At 43.9% G+C, this 19,312-nt stretch overlaps 2 protein-coding genes across 2 annotated transcripts in view; both read left to right on the forward strand.

Annotated features, from left to right (window-relative positions):
- The first annotated feature begins 255 nt into the window (after positions 1–255).
- Positions 256–9,919, forward strand: HRH1 (histamine receptor H1). The gene is made up of 3 exons (XM_053953692.1): positions 256–268; positions 4,983–5,147; positions 6,175–9,919. The coding sequence occupies exon 3, from the start codon at positions 6,232–6,234 to the stop codon at positions 7,696–7,698; it is 1,467 nt and encodes a 488-aa protein (XP_053809667.1). The 5' UTR covers positions 256–268; positions 4,983–5,147; positions 6,175–6,231; the 3' UTR covers positions 7,699–9,919.
- Positions 9,920–11,078: 1,159 nt separating this feature from the next.
- The window catches only part of ATG7 (autophagy related 7), a 75,954-nt gene continuing 67,720 nt past the window's right edge, over positions 11,079–19,312 (forward strand). The window contains exons 1-9 of the mRNA XM_053953691.1: positions 11,079–12,251; positions 12,461–12,515; positions 13,635–13,752; positions 14,557–14,634; positions 15,082–15,198; positions 15,798–15,947; positions 16,443–16,531; positions 17,503–17,624; positions 18,682–18,772. Coding sequence (XP_053809666.1) covers positions 11,240–12,251; positions 12,461–12,515; positions 13,635–13,752; positions 14,557–14,634; positions 15,082–15,198; positions 15,798–15,947; positions 16,443–16,531; positions 17,503–17,624; positions 18,682–18,772 — 1,832 coding nt within the window. The 5' untranslated portion in view covers positions 11,079–11,239. The remainder of the gene's footprint in view (positions 12,252–12,460; positions 12,516–13,634; positions 13,753–14,556; positions 14,635–15,081; positions 15,199–15,797; positions 15,948–16,442; positions 16,532–17,502; positions 17,625–18,681; positions 18,773–19,312) is intronic.

A 19,312-nucleotide genomic window follows, 5' to 3' on the forward strand; every position in this document is an offset into this window, starting at 1 on the left:
CATCCCACCGCTTCCCAAAGCATCCCACCGCATCCACCGCTTGCCACGCCTCCCATAGCATCCCACGGCTTCTCACCGCATCCCATCGCTTCTCATAGCATCCCACCGCATCCCATCGCTTCCCACCGCTTTCCATCGCTTCCCATCGCATCCTCCGCCTCCGCCGCGCCCCGGCCCAGCCCAGCCCAGCCCCGGGCAGGAGGAGCGGCTCCGCCCGGCCCCGCTGCCCGAGCTGCCGCGGCCGCTGCCCGCTCTCCTCCTGGCTTTGGTGAGTGACCAGCGGCGGGGAAAGGCAGGAGGGAGCTGGGGCGAGGGGCAGCGGGAGGGATTGGAGGGATTGGAGGGATTGGAGGGACTGGGGGGATTGGAGGGATTGGGGGAATTGGAGGCTGGGGGGGCACAGGCGGCTCCTCGGAGCTCCCTTGTCCCCCCTGAGCACAGCGAGAGGAGCGGGGGAGGAAAGCAAACAGGAGCAGCACAACTCACCAGCAAACACACCCCGCTTTTGAGAACTCTCCTCAGCACAAACTGGGAGCCCTTGGCAGATTCTGGCTGCTCCTTACCCGGCGCATCCCAGCCCAGAGCAGCAGAGGGGAGCGTGGAGCGAAGGGTCTCCCGTCGGGGCAAACCAAGCTGAAGAAAAATCCCCAAAAGTGCAGCAATACCCTGTAGGAAGCTCCGCCAGCTTTTCCCCCGGAGGACACTTGTCCAAGCTGCAGATCCAGCAGCTCCAAAGGTCCCCAGGCTCGCCCCCTGCCCCCGGGCAGAGAGGAGCCGCTGCGGGTCAGGCCAGCAAGGCCAGAGCACGGAGGGGATGCTCAGATGGACACGGGAAGGAAGGGAAGGGAAACAGATGGATAAAGTCCAGATTCCCCACTGTACTTAACGGCCACACTTGAATTAAGATGGTTCGGGGCAGTTCCTGTCTGCACAGAAAATATTTATGCTCTTCTTTCAAGCATCTTTCTGGTGAGGGAAGGGAAGGGAACATGGCAGGGAAGAACAGGCAGGGAGGGGTGGGTTCCTTGTTTTAAGGGAGAAGAGTGGCTTGGCTGAAGAAAGAGCACGAGAAAGAACTTAAACCCTCACCCCCTTCTGAAAACAATTGTGCTCTTGCGAGGAAAAATCGAAAATGCATTATTTTCATACAGACCTTTCCTCAAATACAAGTCCAGCACGTCCTGAGGGGGCTGACCCTACAGCAGGGACATAACCTGCCCTAAACCTTTTCCCATTCTTGATGCAGCCTTCCCAGGCTTTCCTTTACAGACAGGAATGATGGAGAGGAATGGGAATTCTTGGATAAGATGTTTTTAAAGATTTTACTTGCACGACACCAGGCTCTCTCACTATTAAGAAACCTTGTGCCTCTTTACCATCTGCTTAATCCCACAAAAAGCATTAAAGCTGCCTGAAAAAAAAAAAAAAAAAAAAAAAAAAAACAACAAAACCAAGGAGCTTGTTTAAGTCCGGTGTGTATTTCTATAAAGGAAAAGTTTTGTATTTTCAATGAGTTATTGCTAAAATATGAAGGAACTCATCAAATTACTACTGTAAATTCACCAGATGTTTGAAGAGACTGAAAATACAGGTTCCAAATTAAAGATGAAAAAAAATAAGTGACCTAAAATAAATCTTTCAGTAACATGCTTTACTTTTATTCCCTGTACAAGGAGACAGTGACTCCTCACACCCACTAGGATTTTTAAATCTGTGCATTTCTGTGATGGATTTCACACAGTTCCAAAGCACCAAAAGTTCACTTGAGCTGAATTCAAGTAAATCCCCAAAGACGTTTTATTGTGATTCAACCTCACCACTGAAAGAACACCCAGCTCTTATTCACATACATTATTTTTTACTTTTGTGAGTAGTGATCTCCCAAGACACTTGGAAAGAACCAGATCTTTATGTCTGAATGACAGGGTGAGTTACATTTTTAAAAGTTAATTGTATTTCTGATGCAGAGGGATGAAGCCCACCAAGTTTTACAGCTGTCAGGGGTTGGAGTCAGCAGTAGCACAAGGTGAAGTCCAAAAAAATCAAGTTTTTTTTGCTATCCTTGTAGGAAAGATGTCCTGCTAGACTGAGTTGGGATAACAGGTTCCACACCCAGAACAGAAAGGCACCACTGCAGCTGCTCAGCTTTAAAGGAGCCACGCTCCAGGGAAGTTCCCCTTTGTTTATAAGGGATTTTACAGCTCAAGGGTTTATTTCCTGCATCACAGCACAAAGGGCTTTTCTGCCATTACAGCAGTGATTTCACAGGTCTGGCACCTATAGCAAATTCTCTTTTTACACACAAGTGATGGAGAAAAGAATATAAGACAGCACAGCAGTACTTAAAGAAAATTACATTTAAATACTGTTGCTAAGAGATCACATTGATGACAAATTAGTTGATATTGATAATGTTTAGACAGGCAGGGAAAATTAATACCATATCTGGAAGCTTTGGGACTCTTGTCAAGATGAGTTTTTCCTCCAATCTCTTGGCAAAAATAATCCATATTTGGGAAATGCTATCACAAGAACAAGACTGGATTTTGTCATGGAAAAACTGACATTTCGAACAACTTAAACTAGAAAATTGAGCTGCTAAAAGAGGAGTTTTATGGAAGTCTGAGCTTACATTTGGAAGGCCAAAACATTCTTTGGAATGTGTCCATCTTCTGTTAACTCTTTTTAATATTCATGGAATATAGGCCAAGTGTTTAAGAGAGTTGTTTAGAAAATGCCAGCCACCGTCAAAAAAAAGTCTGTTTCTATCTCCTGATAATTTCAGGTTAAGGCTGGAACTTAAACATAATAAATTTACTTAGGAAAAAAAAAAGGAAGTAAATACAGTGGTGGGTAGAAAATTGTTTAATTAAGTAGCTGGTTCTGTTGCTTGAAGGATACTGAAGCTACTCTTCCAAACTGTCCTGGCTGGGCTGAGACATTGTCATTTGAGTGGGAGCAACAGGCAGGTTTACCAAGTTTTTTCATTTACTTTTTATCATAAATATTCCTTGAATATTGGCAGGCATTGAATAGGGACTGTTCCCTTACAGAGAAATAAATGAGTTTTTGAGATGGAAATTAATCAAACTCTTAGCGTGTTAGTACTTTCAACAACTCAAGGATGATAATTTAGGGGGAAAATCACTAGAAATAAATAAGCTTCTTAAGTAGAACAGAGTGAGTAAAGGCCATCTGAATTAAAATCTCACTTTCTGCTTGAATTTAGTCTGATGAACAAGAATTTTGCTTTTTGGAGCTGTAATTTCTTAAAAATCTATCAGCAAGAAACATGCCAGTTTCTGGAAACTTTCTCCCACTCCGTCAGGGCTTAATAGATTGCACCTGCACTAATGAGGCACCGAGGCATCCACTTAGCATCTCCCAGTAGATTCTTGCTCCTTGGAAATGTAATACAATAACAAATCATGATTGCTGAGCCTCCCTGTAGGAAAAGCTCTTTACAAACAGCAAAAATTAAGGAGGTACTTCATGGTAAGGTCAGGGTTTAGAATTTCCACAAAGCAATCCAAAGTTTTGGGCTGGTTTTTTTTTGGTTTTTTTTTTTTTTTTTTTTTGTTTTTTGTTGTTGTTTTTTTTTTTTTTGTTTTTTTGGGGTTTTTTTGTTTGTTTGTTTGTTTTAAACCTTTTCTGTCTTAGTGAACTTTGTTTCAGTGTAATTAAACTGTGCAAACATTAAACCCCATTTATTCATTATTATTGCTTTCTTCTACTGGCAACTGAGTTAGAGATAAGGAATTACATCAGTAGCTCCTGAAGAAAGGGCACGTTAACCTGCTTTGGAGCAGGAGCACCCCTGATCAATTCTGCAAGTTGCTCCCTAAATCCTGCCCTATCCAACCTCAGCAGTGCTAAGGAGAAGGTTGGGGAAGCAGTGAACACCATTTACTGTATTCTGCTGTTTTATTCACAGAATCCCAGAACTGTTAGGGCTGGGAGGATCTCTGGAGATCATGCACTCCAAGCCCAGATGCAGTTCATGCATTCCATAAGCAACCAAGGAGAGCTGTCTAACCAGGCAGCTTTCTTCGCTGGTATTTTTTTTAGTTGAAGACTCAATTAAAGTTGCCTCTTCTCCCTTTATTTTGCCATGCATTTAAATGGAAGTACATGGGGGTGAAGTTCCAGCATCTTACACCAGCTCCTTGCCTTGGCCATGCCCCCTACACTTAAACACACTTGAAGAGGTGGAGACAAAGACAGCCTGGGATGCTGGTTTAAGACACGCTGGTTTAACACCCACGGAGTCATTTCTGTCCTTAACACCTACGGAGTCATTTCTGTCCTCAACATCCAGGGAGTCTTTTCTGTCCTCAACATCCATGGAATCATTTCTGTCCTCAGCATCCAGGGAGTCATTTCTGTCCCCAATATCCATGGAATCATTTCTGTCTCAACATCCAGGGAGTCATTTCTGTCCTCAACATCCATGGAATCATTTCTGTCCTCAGCATCCAGGGAGTCATTTCTGTCCCCAACATCCATGGAATCATTTCTGTCCCCAACATCCATGGAATCATTTCTGTCCTCAGCATCCAGGGAGTCATTTCTGTCCCCAACATCCATGGAATCATTTCTGTCCTCAGCATCCAGGGAGTCATTTCTGTCCCCAACATCCATGGAATCATTTCTGTCCTCAACATCCAGGGAGTCATTTCTGTCCTCAACATCCAGGGAGTCATTTCTGTCCTCAGCATCCAGGGAGTCATTTCTGTCCCCAACATCCATGGAATCATTTCTGTCTCAACATCCAGGGAGTCATTTCTGTCCTTAACACCCATGGAGTCATTTCTATCCTCAACACCCATGGAATAATTTCTGTCCTCAACATCCATGGAACCATTTCTGTCCTTAACACCCATGGAGTCATTTCTGTCCTCAACACCCATGGAATAATTTCTGTCCCCAACATCCATGGAATAATTTCTGTCCTCAACACCCATTTATGTCCTCGTTCTCAGGAGATGCTCGAGGGCTCTGTGAGCTGTGAGCAGCTGCCACAGAGGAATTGTCCTGGCAGAGCCTGAAGGAATCCAGGATCACAGCACTCCCCAGGGTGCTCCTGTCTCCTCTGCCTATGGATGCTACTGGCACCAAGGACACAGCTCCTCTCCCGACACCCACCTGTGAGTAAAGCACAGGCAAGAAGGAATTTGACCTCTCATAAGGTTGAGCTTACACCCTGATTACTGGAATAAAAAGGATGAAGTTAAATGAAGTATTGCATCACTGAGTTTCAATAGGAAATGCTGATTATTGAACAATCTGTTGCATTGTATTGCTCTGGCCATGTTTAGAGTTCTGAGGGTGAGAAATCCTGTACATACCTCAGTGTGAGTTGTGTAAATACTTTGAGCAAATATATTCCAATTTCCTTCCTTATTGCTTTAAGAGATTTACCAGAACATAAACTCAGACAAGCTATGAAATGGCACAGAATGTGTGTTACCCTCACAGACATTTTTCATCAATGGACTGGAGGCAGAATTTGGTCAGTTGATCATTTGCTCCAAGATGCAAAATATTATTAATCAATTCTGCACTGTGGATCAATACATGAAGTTAGCAGTTGGGAAGCAGAAGAAGCTTATTAATCCTGAAAAAATCTTATTATTTTGCATTTGATCTCAAATAGGCCTGGCATCTTTAAATGTTTGAAATCTGTGTGAGCCTAAATTGTGTAGGAAGAGATTACTCATTACCTATAATTTGAATGACTGCCTACTGACTGCCAACTGCTGGATTCTCAAACTGTTAGACGGAGGTTGTAAATAAGCACTGGCTTGTTTCAATTATTTGGTACAAAATATGTTAATATTGGTTTTTACTAGCACATTTTAAATTGGTTTGCCAATATGGAGTTTATGTTATGGTTCATGATCAGCTGTTTAATGAGATATAATGAATTAAAACTGTGAGGAATTAAATTTCTTCTTCAGATTGTGCGATCTGAAGAAATAGATGAAGCTCTATGAAAACTGTTTGGGATTGGTTAGTGGGGTTTCATAAAACACAAATTACCTGTATTTAAAATGTTTTAATTTTTTCTTATTTAGGAAAGCCCTAAAAGGGACAGTGCAAAGCTGAGGCACAAATTAGCTTTATTATCTTATTATTACAGCGACTGAGTATGTTTTTCTTTCTTTCCTCTAGTTCTGGAAATAAAAAACCCCAAGCAACCCAAGACGTTTTCATCCAGGAGTGCAAGCCATGACTGAAGGTCCAAGGCCTGGACGCCCATTCCGATTCTCACTCCGTGTGCCCGCAAAAAAGATGTCCAACAACACAACAGAGGCCTCCAGCAACGCTCCCCCAGCCCTCCTAGGCCTGCTCCTGGGAGGCATTTCCCTGGTCACCGTTGTCATGAACATTCTAGTGCTGTGTGCCGTGAAAATGGAGAAGAAGCTGCAGACTGTGGGTAATTTGTACATCGTGAGCCTCTCCATCGCCGACCTGATCGTGGGGGTGGCCGTGATGCCCCTGAACATCGTGGACCTGCTGAGCCCCCAGTGGCCCCTGGGGCTGGCAGCCTGCTTGTTCTGGCTCTCCATGGATTACGTGGCCAGCACGGCCTCGATTTTCAACCTCTTCATCCTGTGCGTGGACCGGTACCGCTCGGTGCAGCAGCCGCTCAGGTACCTCAAGTACCGCACCAAGATGAGAGCCTCGCTCCTCATCCTGGGGGTCTGGCTGCTCTCCTTCACCTGGGTCATCCCCATCCTGGGCTGGCACGTTTTTGCCAACAACGGGCAAAGGACGGTGGAGGAAAACAAGTGTGAGACGGAGTTCTTCAAAGTCACCTGGTTTAAAGTGCTGGCGGCCATTTTCAACTTCTACCTGCCCTCCCTGCTGATGTTGTGGTTCTACTGCAAAATCTTCAGGGCTGTTCGAAAGCACTGCCAGCACCGGGAGCTCAGCAATGGGTCTTACTGGGCTTCCATGGAAAAAAACACCGTGCATCAGACCAAGACAAAGCATGAGAAAAATATTTGCCTCCAGGAGCAAATCTTAGGTGAGAGCACCCCCGGTGCAGACAAGCAAAGCTCCCCAGAGCCCCAAAAAGTGGAGGCAGAGCTTCATTTCAGCCATCCAGCCAAGGCTTCGAAGGCCCTGTGTGATGGGAAGGTCCTGAAGTGGAGCTGTTTCTCTCTCACCACAGCCAAGCCTGAGCCCGGCTTGGATAGAGCAGGCAAGAGGGGGGCGTGTGCCACGAAGAAACCTGGGGATAAGGAGCAGCCTGGCTGCCAGGACAGCGACTCCAGCGGGGCATCAGACAACCACACCTTCACCGAGGCGGCCCCCCAGGCAGAGCCCAGCCCTACAGGAGCCTGCTGTCCTCAGGGCAGGAGCGAGCGCAGGGACTCCAGGGGAATGACGTTCCTGAGGAAGACCTGGCACGCCCTGCACAGCCATTCCAGGAGCATCCACCGGCACGGGAACAGGGAGAGGAAGGCAGCCAAGCAGCTGGGGGTGATCATGGCAGCCTTCATGATCTGCTGGATCCCCTACTTCGTGTTGTTCATGGTGATAACATTCCACGACCACAACCAGCTCTTAGAACTGCACAGGGGCACCATATGGCTGGGCTACATCAACTCCACCTTAAACCCATTCCTCTATCCTCTCTGTAACCAGAATTTCAAGAAGACTTTTAAAAAGATCCTTCACATTCATTGATGCTGGGCTGGGGTTTTGGAGCTCAAGTGCAGCCCAGGAGTTCAACCAGACAAAATGTTCCGGTTTCAAAGGATGGGTACAGTAAAAGACTGTGGCAAACTGTAATCTGTAAAGAAGTGGCAGTAAAAGTGGGAAATGTGCATTTAATAGTTTTAACACATTTGAAGAGCAACTTCAGGTCACGAATCTGAAAAACTCAAGGTCAGTACATGAACTGCTACACTGTTGTCAACCTTTTACCGTTTGAGACCACCACTCCCATCACAGAAATGGAGACACAATAAACCTCTTCAGTGATTGTAACTTATTCAGCTACAGAAAAGGAAGAAATCACATTTCTGTTATTGGCCAAAAACATTTTTCTCTTTCAACTTACTCCATTACACACATTGCTTGTGAAGTGAGATTTGCAAGTGGAGGTACTTTGCACAATCAAAGAAAGAAACTTGCAACTGTTTAAAAAGACTCCCCTATTTATTTATAGCTTCCTCCAAAGCACAAACTTTTCATTAAGTGTCAAGTTTTAGTGTGTATCCTACTGTATCTCTTTGATATCATGCTTATATTAACTGTACATTAACTTTGCTGAAAAAAAGTAGATTTTTTTTATGTCCCAAAAGAGTTTCTGTGCTCAATATACTGTCACCATCTGCTCCAGAAGGGTGTGCTGCTGTTTCTAGACTTGAGGAATATAGCTGATTATACACAAAATATGTTTACCTTTTCTACCTTTTATATTTAATTGTATTTCACAAATCTTGCTGTCGAATATTTCAGGAGAAAAACACAATAATAGAATTCTCAATGTCTGATGAAAAGAGTTTAAGAAGATGTTGGAGTACAACTGAAAGCTGGGCTGGCTTTGATGTTACAAAGAAAAAAGAAATTCCTCTCATTTCTTTTGTTGTGCTGAAGAATTTCCCACATTCTGAACAGTTTCTTAATTGTATTTAAAGGATTCAATATTAAAAGAAGCCCTAATATATCTGCATTTTAATACATTGGGGAAATGTGCTAAAGGAATAAACTTAAATTCAGGCTATATCAGTGTATCATGCAAGGTTCAGAGATTAATTGACTTTGGTTTCAAGTTACACTCAGGAAAAACTGCAATTAGGAATCTTAAATTTAGTAGAAATAAGGCAAAACGCAGAGAGAGAACATAAAACCAACAAAATTCATTGCAGAATTCAGACAACTTTTTCACTGCAGGAGGAACACCTGCACAAGTAGTAAAATGCACCTCTTTGGAGTAGAGAACAGAACTTTTTGAAACACATGCTCTAATCCCTGACCTTTCACAAACAATTGCTGAGGTTCACAGCCATTAAATTGGTTTTTTTCTATTCTGATTTCCAACAGCAATTCTGGCCAAAATGGATGGTAATTTAGATGATCCCTGAGGAAATAAAAGTCAGCCACAGTGATTAGTGCTGGAAAACACATTTACCCAAGGGCTGCTGAGAGGTATCATGAAATCTGTCCTGTTGATCATAAAAATTGCCTTTTCTGACCTTAAAATGTACTAATACATGAAAAATCCTCAGCAAGATCATTGAAAATTAGTCTAAAAATGGTGACTGTAACAACAAGAACCTTTGGTAAAAATAAACATTCAAACAGCTAAACCCTGCAAAATAAAGCTGCCTGATTTTTTTTTGTTTTATCTCAAGCCAATTTACCCATGATCTTTGTGTAACTGTGTTAACAGCAAAGACAGGGGATTTGTGATAACCACATTTTATAGCTATTAGATAACAATAAAACAGAGAAATGGGATAGTGTCTATTTTAAATAGCAAGTACCTAAGAACATTTCTGAGTTTGTTTCACTGAACAGGCAATTCCAGTGGCTCTGGATGTGAAGGAAGCAGAGGAAAGCAAATTTCGGTAAATGGAGAAATGAAGAAGCCTCCCACCAACGGAAGGCCAAGGCTCGAGAGAATATTTCAGGTGTGGTTTCCTGTAAAATGTTCTCAGCGTGTCCCAGTTGACAGCCAAGGTCAGAGGACACGGAGCTTCAGAGAAAATGAGAGTCTGGGGATTTCTTGGAGATGTGAAAAACACGTTCACTCTCTTGTAAAAATTTTAAAAGTTTAATAAAGGACCATAGGACCATAGAGCAAAGGTTGTTATGGCCGGGTGCATCTCGGCTCTCAGCCAAGAGCACACCTGCTATTTTGGAAACACCCTTTATATTCCATTTCTATTGCATCAGCCTGTTACATACTCATAAATTATGCATAGTAAACTTTTCCCCAAACTAGTTTACAAATTCCAAGAACTGTTTAGCATGGCTCCTCCTCAGTTCCGCCTTTTTAGGGCATGCACATTCCTTGGTTGTGGTTTCAGTCCATTCTTATCACCTCCAGTTACGGGCTTTGGGCCAGAACTGTCCGTGTTTTTGGTCCAAAACATGGTCCGTGTTTTCTTCAGACGGTGAGTGCCGATGGTTGGCAGATCTGTACAGGTGTCCTCATCCTGTGCTCACTGGGTGTTATCCCATCCCAGCAGGCATTTTAACACAAGCACACTTACACCAGCTATTTCACTGAGCTTACTTAACAACAGGAATAGAAACTGTATCTTTATAACAAAGTCACTTTAACATCACACATCTAAAATCCGTTTTAGTACCTGCGAAAAGCCAGTATTACAGTGTGTGTCCGTAACAGAGAGGCGCTGGCACGGAGGTTTAGCCGCACAGACCGCTCTCGGAGCGCTCCGCGGCCGCTGGGGACACCTGGTGGGACGGGAGCAGCCGCGGGCTGCGCGGCCAGCGCGGAACTGCACCGCTCTTCCCTCGTCCGCAGCCAATGCCGCAGGCAGGAGCGGAAACGTGACTGCAGGTGCGCGGGTAGGCGCTTTCCCACCAACTAAAATTAAATTACTGAGTTTCCCACTTTCCCAACTAAAGTTAAATTAAATGATTGGATTTTCTGAGGGCTCTGCTGTGTGCCGGGGAAGTTGGAGCAGCACGCGGCGCCGGGCACACGGCTCCAAGCGCTGCGGGACACGGGCCCGCCCGACCGCCGTGAGGATGCGGGGGATGCTACCGAGGGCGGGCGGCACCGCCGCATCCCGCCGGGACCGGGACCGGGACCGGGACCGGAACCGGAGCCGGCATCGGGCCGGAGCCGCCCTGCGCGCCCGGCACGCCATCATCCCGCGCCGCCCGGCCCGTCACATGCGCTCGGCTGCTGCAACATCACCGCCGTGCGCCGGCCCGCCATGCCGGAAGTGCGGAGCGAGCGGCGCAGCCGGTAAGGGAGAGCGGGCATGGAGCGGGCGGCTCCTGCCGGCCCGGCACCGGCCCGGCCCCGGGCACCGCCACCGGCACCGCCCCGGCCCCGGGCACCGCCACCGGCACCGCCGGGTCACGGCACCAGCACCGTCCCCGCAGTGCCCCTTGCACCCCCGCGCCCGATGTGTCCGGGCCTCAGCCGGCTCCCCGGGGCTGCAGTCACGCGTAGCCGAGGCCGGGCGGCCGGGGCCGTGCCGCTGTGCGGTCAGGTCCCGTGTCAGTGTGCGGGGGTGGTGCCATGTCCGTGTTCGGGGCCGCTGCCGGTGCCGTGCTGGTGCTCTGTCGGTCCCGGCTCGCTGTGCGGGGCCGCTGCCGGTGCCGGTGCAGTGTAGGTCCTCTGCCGGTGCCGTGCCGCTGTGCGGGTCCCGGGGCCGTGTGGCAGTGCGGGGCTGGTCCCATGTCTGTGCTCGGGTCCGGGCCCGGTGCCCTGCAGGTCCTCTCTCGGTGCCGTGTCGCTGTGCAGGGCCGGTCCCTGTACCGGTCCCGGAGCTGTGTGGCTGTGCTGTTCCTGTGTCCGGGCCCGGTGCCGTGCTGGTCCTCTGTCAGTCCGTGTCGCTGTGCGGGGCCTGTGCCGGTCCCGGTGCCGTGTGCCTGTGCTATTCCCGTGTCCATGTACAGGGACAGTGCCATGGACGTGTTCGGGGCCGGTCCCGGTGCCATGTGGCTGTGTCACTCCCGTGTCCGTGTTCGTTCCCGGTGCCGTGTGTCGGTCCCGGTGCCGTGTGGCTGTACCGGTGCCGTGCCGGTCCCGGTGCCATTCCCGTGTCGGTCCCGGGGCCGTGTGGCTGTGCCGGTGCCGTTCCCGTGTCCGTGTCGGTCCCGGTGCCGTGTGGCTGTGTCATTCCCGTGTCCGTGTCGGTCCCGGTGCCGTGTGCCGGTGCCGTTCCCGTGTCCGTGTCGGTCCCGGTGCCGTGTGGCTGTGCCGGTGCCTTTCCCGTGTCCGTGTCGGTGCCGGTGCCGTGTGCCGGTGCCGTTCCCGTGTCCGTGTCGGTGCCGGTGCCGTGTGCCGGTGCCGTTCCCGTGTCACGGAGCCCAGCCGGGCGCTGTGCGTGTTTCCGCAGGGCTCCGCCGCCGCCGGGCCATGGCCGCCGCCCGCGGGGCTCCGTGCCCCGCCGGGCTCTGCCCGCTGCAGTTCGCTCCCTTCAGCAGCGCGCTGGACGCGGGCTTCTGGCACGAGCTGACCCAGAGGAAACTCAACCAGTACCGGCTGGACGAGACGCCCAAGCTCATCAAGGGCTACTACTACAACGGTGAGCACGACCCGCCGTGCGGGGCTCCCGCAGCGCGCTCCTGGCGCGCCTCTGAGCCTCTGGCGTGTTTCGGGTGTTCGCTGAAACGCTAGAAGGAATGGCTGGGAGTTATGTGTGTTTCACTGTAATTTACATCGACAAAAAAAGGGAAATAACCTGAATATTTTGGTTTAAAAGGAGCTTTTTTTGTTGCTGCTTTTTTTGTCCAGGTGATCCTTTGGGTTTGCCAGCTCGATTGACACTGGAGTTCAGTGCCTTTGACATGTAAGTACAGGCTGTGGTTTGCCTTCGTTTGTGTGTGGAGACACTTTCCTGGCACAACATTGATATATTAGTTAGAGAAACTTTACGTGAGAATAGACAACTCTACGTGAGAATAAATAAACAACCTTTTTACCAAAGGCTCTTGTTACAGTCACCATCATGTTTTTTCAATGATCTTGCTGCGGTTTTGTCGTGTATTACTTCATTTTAAGGTCAGAAAAGGCAATTTTCATGAATAACTAAATTAATTGATGTACTTTATAACAGTGGAGAGACTACTTTGAGGCACAAAAAAAAATTAACTCCTTCTGGCTGAATTTAAAATATTCTGAATTCTCAGATTCACCCACTTTCTATGTGTACATTTATATGAAATACTATTTTTTTTCCCATTTCCTCAGCTTTTTGCATTAGGAAGGTTTTTTTAGTCATTTGATTCCTTGGCTTATAGCTTAATTAGCATTTCAAATAGGTTTTAAGGTCCCTGGTTGTTACACTGTAATGTCCTCCAAAGTGTTTATCTATTATGACTGGAAAAATACCAGGTTTAGAGAGCAGTCTTAAAGGACGCAATAAAATCCATGAGATCTGTAAATTAAGGAAATATTGTAGGATTTTAACCTAATCTATCTCAAAAATAAAATACTGATTGCAACAGCAGCTTCTCCAGCTGATGATGTTACCAACTATAGAAGCTGCTCAATCTTTTGTCTGGCTTGGGTTTCCTTTGGGATGTGTTTTAAACATCAAATTTTAACTAACTCTTTATGTGAGTACAAAACTGGCATCTAAGTTCAGCCTAAATTAGTTTTTCTCAGTGCAAATCCCATTTGTCACAGGTGGGTTCTGTTTGAACAGAAGTTAAAAGCTTCAATCCCTGATTGAGTGTCACTCTGCTTGGAGAGATCACAGATGCCAGATGTGGTTTTGAAGCCATGATGGAGATGTGTGTTTGCACATCTGGTTATTATTCCACCAATCCATGTTCATAAGGATTAATTAAGTTGTTAATGTTAATTTTGTTGCTGTGCCTCATCATTTGATTGAAGTTAACACCATAAGACAGATACTGCTGCTGATGACTGTGTTAATTCCCAGAGTTTTCCTTCTTTTTTCCAGGAATGCTTCAATACCAGCACGTTGCTGTCCTGCTTTTGGAACATTGTATAACACCAACACTTTTGAGACTTTCAAATCCTGTGATAAGAAAGCACTTCTGGACAAGGAAGCAAAAGAGGTGAGACTCAAATCACAGTGTTTCCAAATCCCTTCTACCCCTTGAAGTGCTTTATACTCTGCCCCAAATTTGGAGATATTCCAGTCCTGAGCAGCCTCAGAATTTTGCTTATTCTGAAAGAAAGAGTTTGGTGTTTGCTTTTTACTGTTCTCTACAAAAGAGTAGAATCTAACTTAATTAATGGTAATTAATTCTACATGGAGAACTCCATCACATTTTAAGCTCTGCAATGCTCTTGAAGCTGCCAGAGACTTAAGTTCTGCAGAGCACATATTTAAAATTGGCTTTCATACCCAAAAGCCAGCAGTGCCTGGTTTAAACCTCAGATTACTGCAATTTATCTGTGTGACAAAGAGATGGGGAAGCTCCACAGCAGCAAGAATCCTGAGATAAGAAAGCAAGAAAAAGATGGGTGAGAGGGGCTGGTCTGCCTGCACTGCCACCAGTGTATTTAATGTCATGGCCTGGGGAGAGGTGAAGGTCAAATTTAAGATGCTTTACTTTGATCTGTCTTTGATTCCTTTAATTAATTGCCTTGAGTAACAAAGTTTTCATGCATATCTTCACTCCAAACTAGGAATTTTTTGCACTTCTGTGGCCTCATAATTCCCTGTTGTCTGACCTTTAAAATCCTTTTAACACAGATAATTGTATGAATTAATTCAGTTTAAAAAAATGCCAAAGAATGTGTATCTCCAGACTTCATAGGTAGCTGGAAGAATTACAGATTTTTGCAGCTGTTCTCATGTTCTCTGGTGTTTCTTTGCCCTTTTTCTTCCTTCTTGTCCCCACAATCCATGGCAGATTTGGGAATCAATCAAATCCGGAGCTGCTCTGGAGAACCCAATGCTCTTGAACAGGTTCCTGCTGTTGACATTTGCAGTGAGTACAGACAATTTGTGTCTCCTCCTTGTAGTGGAAGCAGTGAAGTCGTTTCTTTTTAGGAGTATTCATATATTTTGTATTAATAATAATGCTGCATTAATATATTTTTATATTATTTTCTACAAATGTATAAGATTACCCGATGGCCTTACAGATAGCAGTAAAAGTAGAGCAGCTGTTTCATGTTGAAGAAATCGAAAGCTTTACTAAATGCTCCAGCTAACAAAGCCTGAAGGATTGTACACACATTGTCTCTTGAAATCTTAAATAAAAACATATACAGAGAATGAAGTCTTTTAGTATTTTTATGATTTTTTTTAAATCATTGTGATGTAAAGACCCCTGTGTTTTCCATGGTTAAAATCCATTAATTTAAATTAGTATTATATAATTTATTTTGATGTATCTCCTTATTACCTAATTTTACAATTTTTTTTCCCCTAGGATTTAAAAAAGTATCATTTCTATTACTGGTTTTGCTACCCTGCTCTCTGCTTCCCTGATGGAATTCAGATAACTCAGAAACCTGTCTGCCTTGGGGACAGGTTCTCACTAAATCAGGTATTCAAAATCCGAAAGATTGAGAATTCTGCAATACTGGGAACTTCTGGGAGCTTTAAAACTCAGTATTTTTTGTCACCACATCCTGAATTAATTGTAGACTCTTAATTTCTTTTTAAAACTTTACTTTTTTCTTTTTTTTTTTTTTTTTTTATTTCCATGATGGTTTGTTGTTTACCTTTTGTTCCATGATTGTTTAAATTATCTCAGTTTAGGTGCAGGTATGGCAAACAAATCCTGAAGAGGTGATTATGCTAAGCTATATATTTTATATTTATTTCTGAGATATATATATATATATATATATAGATATATATATATATATATGTTAAGCTGTATATAAAAATGAAAATTAATATGTAGTTATGTATACAGCTTTGGTTTTGAAACTCATTTAAAAGAAACCTTTATAAAGAGGCATCCCCTGAGTGAGCCAACTCATTAAAATTACAAAATTCTTAATAAAATGTGTGTTTAGACAAGAAAAAGAAGTTAATTTTTAAATTTTTTTAAGAAAAAAACGAAACAATTTTTAGTTTCTTTCATATTGCAGTGCAAAACTGTTAAAGCTGTTGGTTCAGTTGTGTTGGCACTTTCAGATTCAAGCCCTGCAGAAAGCCTACGATGACCTCTGCCAGGAGGAGGGCGTGACAGCCCTGCCTTATTTTTTAATTAAATATCATGATAATTCTGTCATGATATCCCTGCTGAAAAAGTGGGATGGCTTCTTTCAAGACCAAGGAGGAAAGGTAATGAGAATTTTATATGATTTTATATAATTAAATGTTTAACCTGTGAATGGTTTGAGGCTTTAATACTGAGCTGGGCACGGTGGCTGTGTCTTGAGGGTGGCTGTAAAATGATTTTTATGCTGTTTTCCCTTTGATTTGTTCTCTTGCTGACCTGTGCCCTGTCACTTTCTGATCATCCCAAAATCAGTGCAGAATTTTGGGTTGGGAGCAAGGCTTCAGTTGCTGGGCTTCCCTCCTAATTGTGTTTTTAAAGCAACAAAGGTGCATTTATGCAATGAGCATCCAGTGTCCCTGAAGAGGCCAAACTGAATACATCTCAAAGCTGTGGCAAAAGCTTGAGTAAAAACTAGTGTGCCCATGGATTAAATACTTACAAATATACAAAATGTGTCTGCAGGCCTGCTCTGTCCAGAAGTTTTATTTAAAAATGCCAAGTAACCTTTGCATGACTGTGGATAGATGAGTTCTCATGTAGAACAATTTGATTTGCAGGTGACAGTTGGAGTTTATGATCCTTGTAATTTATCCCAGTATCCAGGATGGCCACTGAGAAACTTCCTGATCCTGGCAGCCCACAAATGGTACCTATTTTATTCTTTCCCACAAAGATTGTTGATTGGTTGATATTAAATGAGATAGATTTCTCCATGGTATTTCACTCATATCACCCGCTTGAGATTTTGTTATTTCCCTTGACATTATCCACTTGGAGTGATTCTGATTTTGTGCATTATTCTGTTTTTTACTTCTGTCAGTCACAAATTCCTATTAATCCTAATCCTCACATGGATGCATGCACCTGGCAAGGCCAGCTTCACACCTTGCCAGTACCCTCCAGCAGTGTCAAATCTTGCTTAAAATACTCTGTGAGTTTAAATAATTAATTAGTGTCAAGTAATAGCAGACTTACATTTTAAAAATCAGATATTATTAGGTTTTCTTTTTGTACCACTTTAGATTTTTTGTTGGGGAGAAGAGTGGAAGAGGAGACACAATTTTACACTCTGGGTTTTGAAAGAAAGGATTTAAATTATCAAATGAATTTGGGTTTCTGTAACAAAACTGTAATTAGGTTGCACTTCCATAGTTTTCCATGTTACATTTACACAGCCTTGGGGTTCAGAGGGGTTTAGGCACTAAAATTCTCATTTTCTGTTTAGGGATTTGAATAATAAGGAGGAAAAATGGTATTTATTGAGAACTCAGAGATCTTGGTGCCACAGCAAAGTCCCAGCGTGTCACCTGATGTGTGCTCTGGTGCTTTTCTGCTTTTTATTCCCCTAAATCTGCAGTTTGTGCAGTGCTGGATAAATGCAAGGACAGGCTGACAGTGGCATTGCTTTGGAGCTGTGTCACACCAAACCAGTCATTTTCTTACACTTCAGGAATTATTTCTGTTCCTGATAAAGACAACAATGTTCAGTAGCAAGACAAAAAGCCACATTCAGAACCTGCAAAAGACTAAACCTGTGTGAAATGGTGTCAGAACAAGTCCCTTTTCTATTAAAGAAGTTGCATGTCTGTCTCTGTTTCTCTTTGATTTTAATGGCAGGGGCAGTGCTCTGCAGAGGGTTGAGGTGCTCTGCTTCAGAGACAGGACCATGCAAGGGGTGAGAGACATCACACACAGCATCATCTTTGAAATCAAACTGCCAGAGGCACCCCTGGGCCCAGGTAATCCATTAAAAACATTTTTCCCCCTTTTTTTTTCCTTCCTAATCACTGCTGACATGGCAAAATAAATTACTACTACAAAATGGTTACTTATGCCAAGTTATTTCAAATGGATTTTAAATTGTTTGAATTTCTGTTAAATGTCTCTAAAGGAAATGGTTCCTTTTTTGACTAAGAAAGAAGAGGAATATTCTCTCTTAATTTTTTTCCTCCTGTAATTGTGTTTCTAATTGAAAACTAAGAAAAATCCTGCTGGTGGCATAAAAAATACAATAAAACAGCAGTTTGTGTCATTTTTTTTCTTGTTGAATTTGTATACAGTCCCTCAGGTAGGAAAAAAATAATAGTGAATTTATGGGGTGCAAAATTTCTGGGGAATTTCTAAAATGATAAAAACCTGCCCCAGAGTGGAACTGTTCCTTTAATGCCATGGTTACACATCCAGGTGTATTTTAAAGCAGTAGACTTGAAATGTTAAAACATAATGTCAGATTGAATTTCTAGGTACAGGAGAGTATCACAAAATTTCTCTACCTCAGGCAAAAAGTTACGAATGCTTCAGATATCATTGTTGCAAATTCTTTAATTATATATGATTAAGATACATAATTCTCCACTGAATTTGTAGATGGGTCTAGGGACCATGAAATGATGACTGAAATTGGCAAAATTGACTAAATAATGAATTTTCTGAGCTTGAATTGAAGATCTGATGGGGAATGATGCCAGCTCTGTGCTAGCTTTGAAGCTGAGCAGGCAAAAGCAGCACAGGGGACACCTGGGAGCAAAGAAATTCTCCAGGAACTTTCAGCTGATGTAAACAGCACAATTTGTATAGCAGGTTGTAAAGTACAGGTTATTTACTGGCAGGTTTAAAATAAGGTTTTTTTCCAACAAGGTCAAGTCCAAAAAAAAGTTCTTTTTTTCTGTCCTGTAATATTAATGCTTTTATTCTTTCTTGATTTTTTTTGTTTTGGTTTTTTTTTTTTTTTTTTTTTTTTTTTTTTGTTTTGTTTTCTTTGGGTTTTTGTTTGTTTGTTTTGAATATTTCAAACAGATTGTCCAAAAGCTGTTGGATGGGAGAAAAACCAAAAGGGAGGCATGGGGCCAAGGATGGTGAATCTCAGTGAATGCATGGATCCAAAAAGGTTTGGTTTTTATCTTTTAAATTCCCATGGTTTTCTTTCCTTGGGTTTGAGCCGTAGCAAGTTGAAATGTGAAATAGGTAAGAATATGCAGTAAAACATCCACTGGATATTGTTTGGCCTTTCCTTTTGGAGGTGAGGACCTTCAGAGAGCAGTGCACTGCCTGCAGCAGAAATCTTGGCAATTCTGGACTCTAGTTGAGAATTCCGAATGCATTTATTTAAAACTGAGTGAGATGTAGGTCAGAGTGTTGCAGGCCTGTGGAATTTCACTGAATTCTTTAACCTGCAGGGTGCTAATGAAAATAAGCATGGGGGAAAGTTCATCCTTTGGGATTTGTCAGAGTGGGACAGGAAGGAGCTCAGGAAATGTGACTTCAGTAATTTTTATCATTCTGTACGTGATGTTTGGGCAATAGGTTGAAAAGAGTGGGGTTACAGAGTGTCTGCATGCGTGTCCTTGCCTTGGAAAAACCTCTTGGTCTGATGGTTCAGGTTCACATTTTGCCCATCAAGCAAAGCCATTTTTTGTCAAGCATTTGT

This window comes from Vidua chalybeata, chromosome 12 (assembly GCF_026979565.1).
Source record: "Vidua chalybeata isolate OUT-0048 chromosome 12, bVidCha1 merged haplotype, whole genome shotgun sequence".
NCBI lineage: Eukaryota > Metazoa > Chordata > Aves > Passeriformes > Viduidae > Vidua > Vidua chalybeata.

What these genes read in the sequence shown, in the direction of transcription:
- HRH1 (XM_053953692.1), top strand. Translation starts at nt 6,232, where the DNA reads ATGACTGAAGGTCCAAGGCCTGGACGCCCATTCCGATTCTCACTCCGT.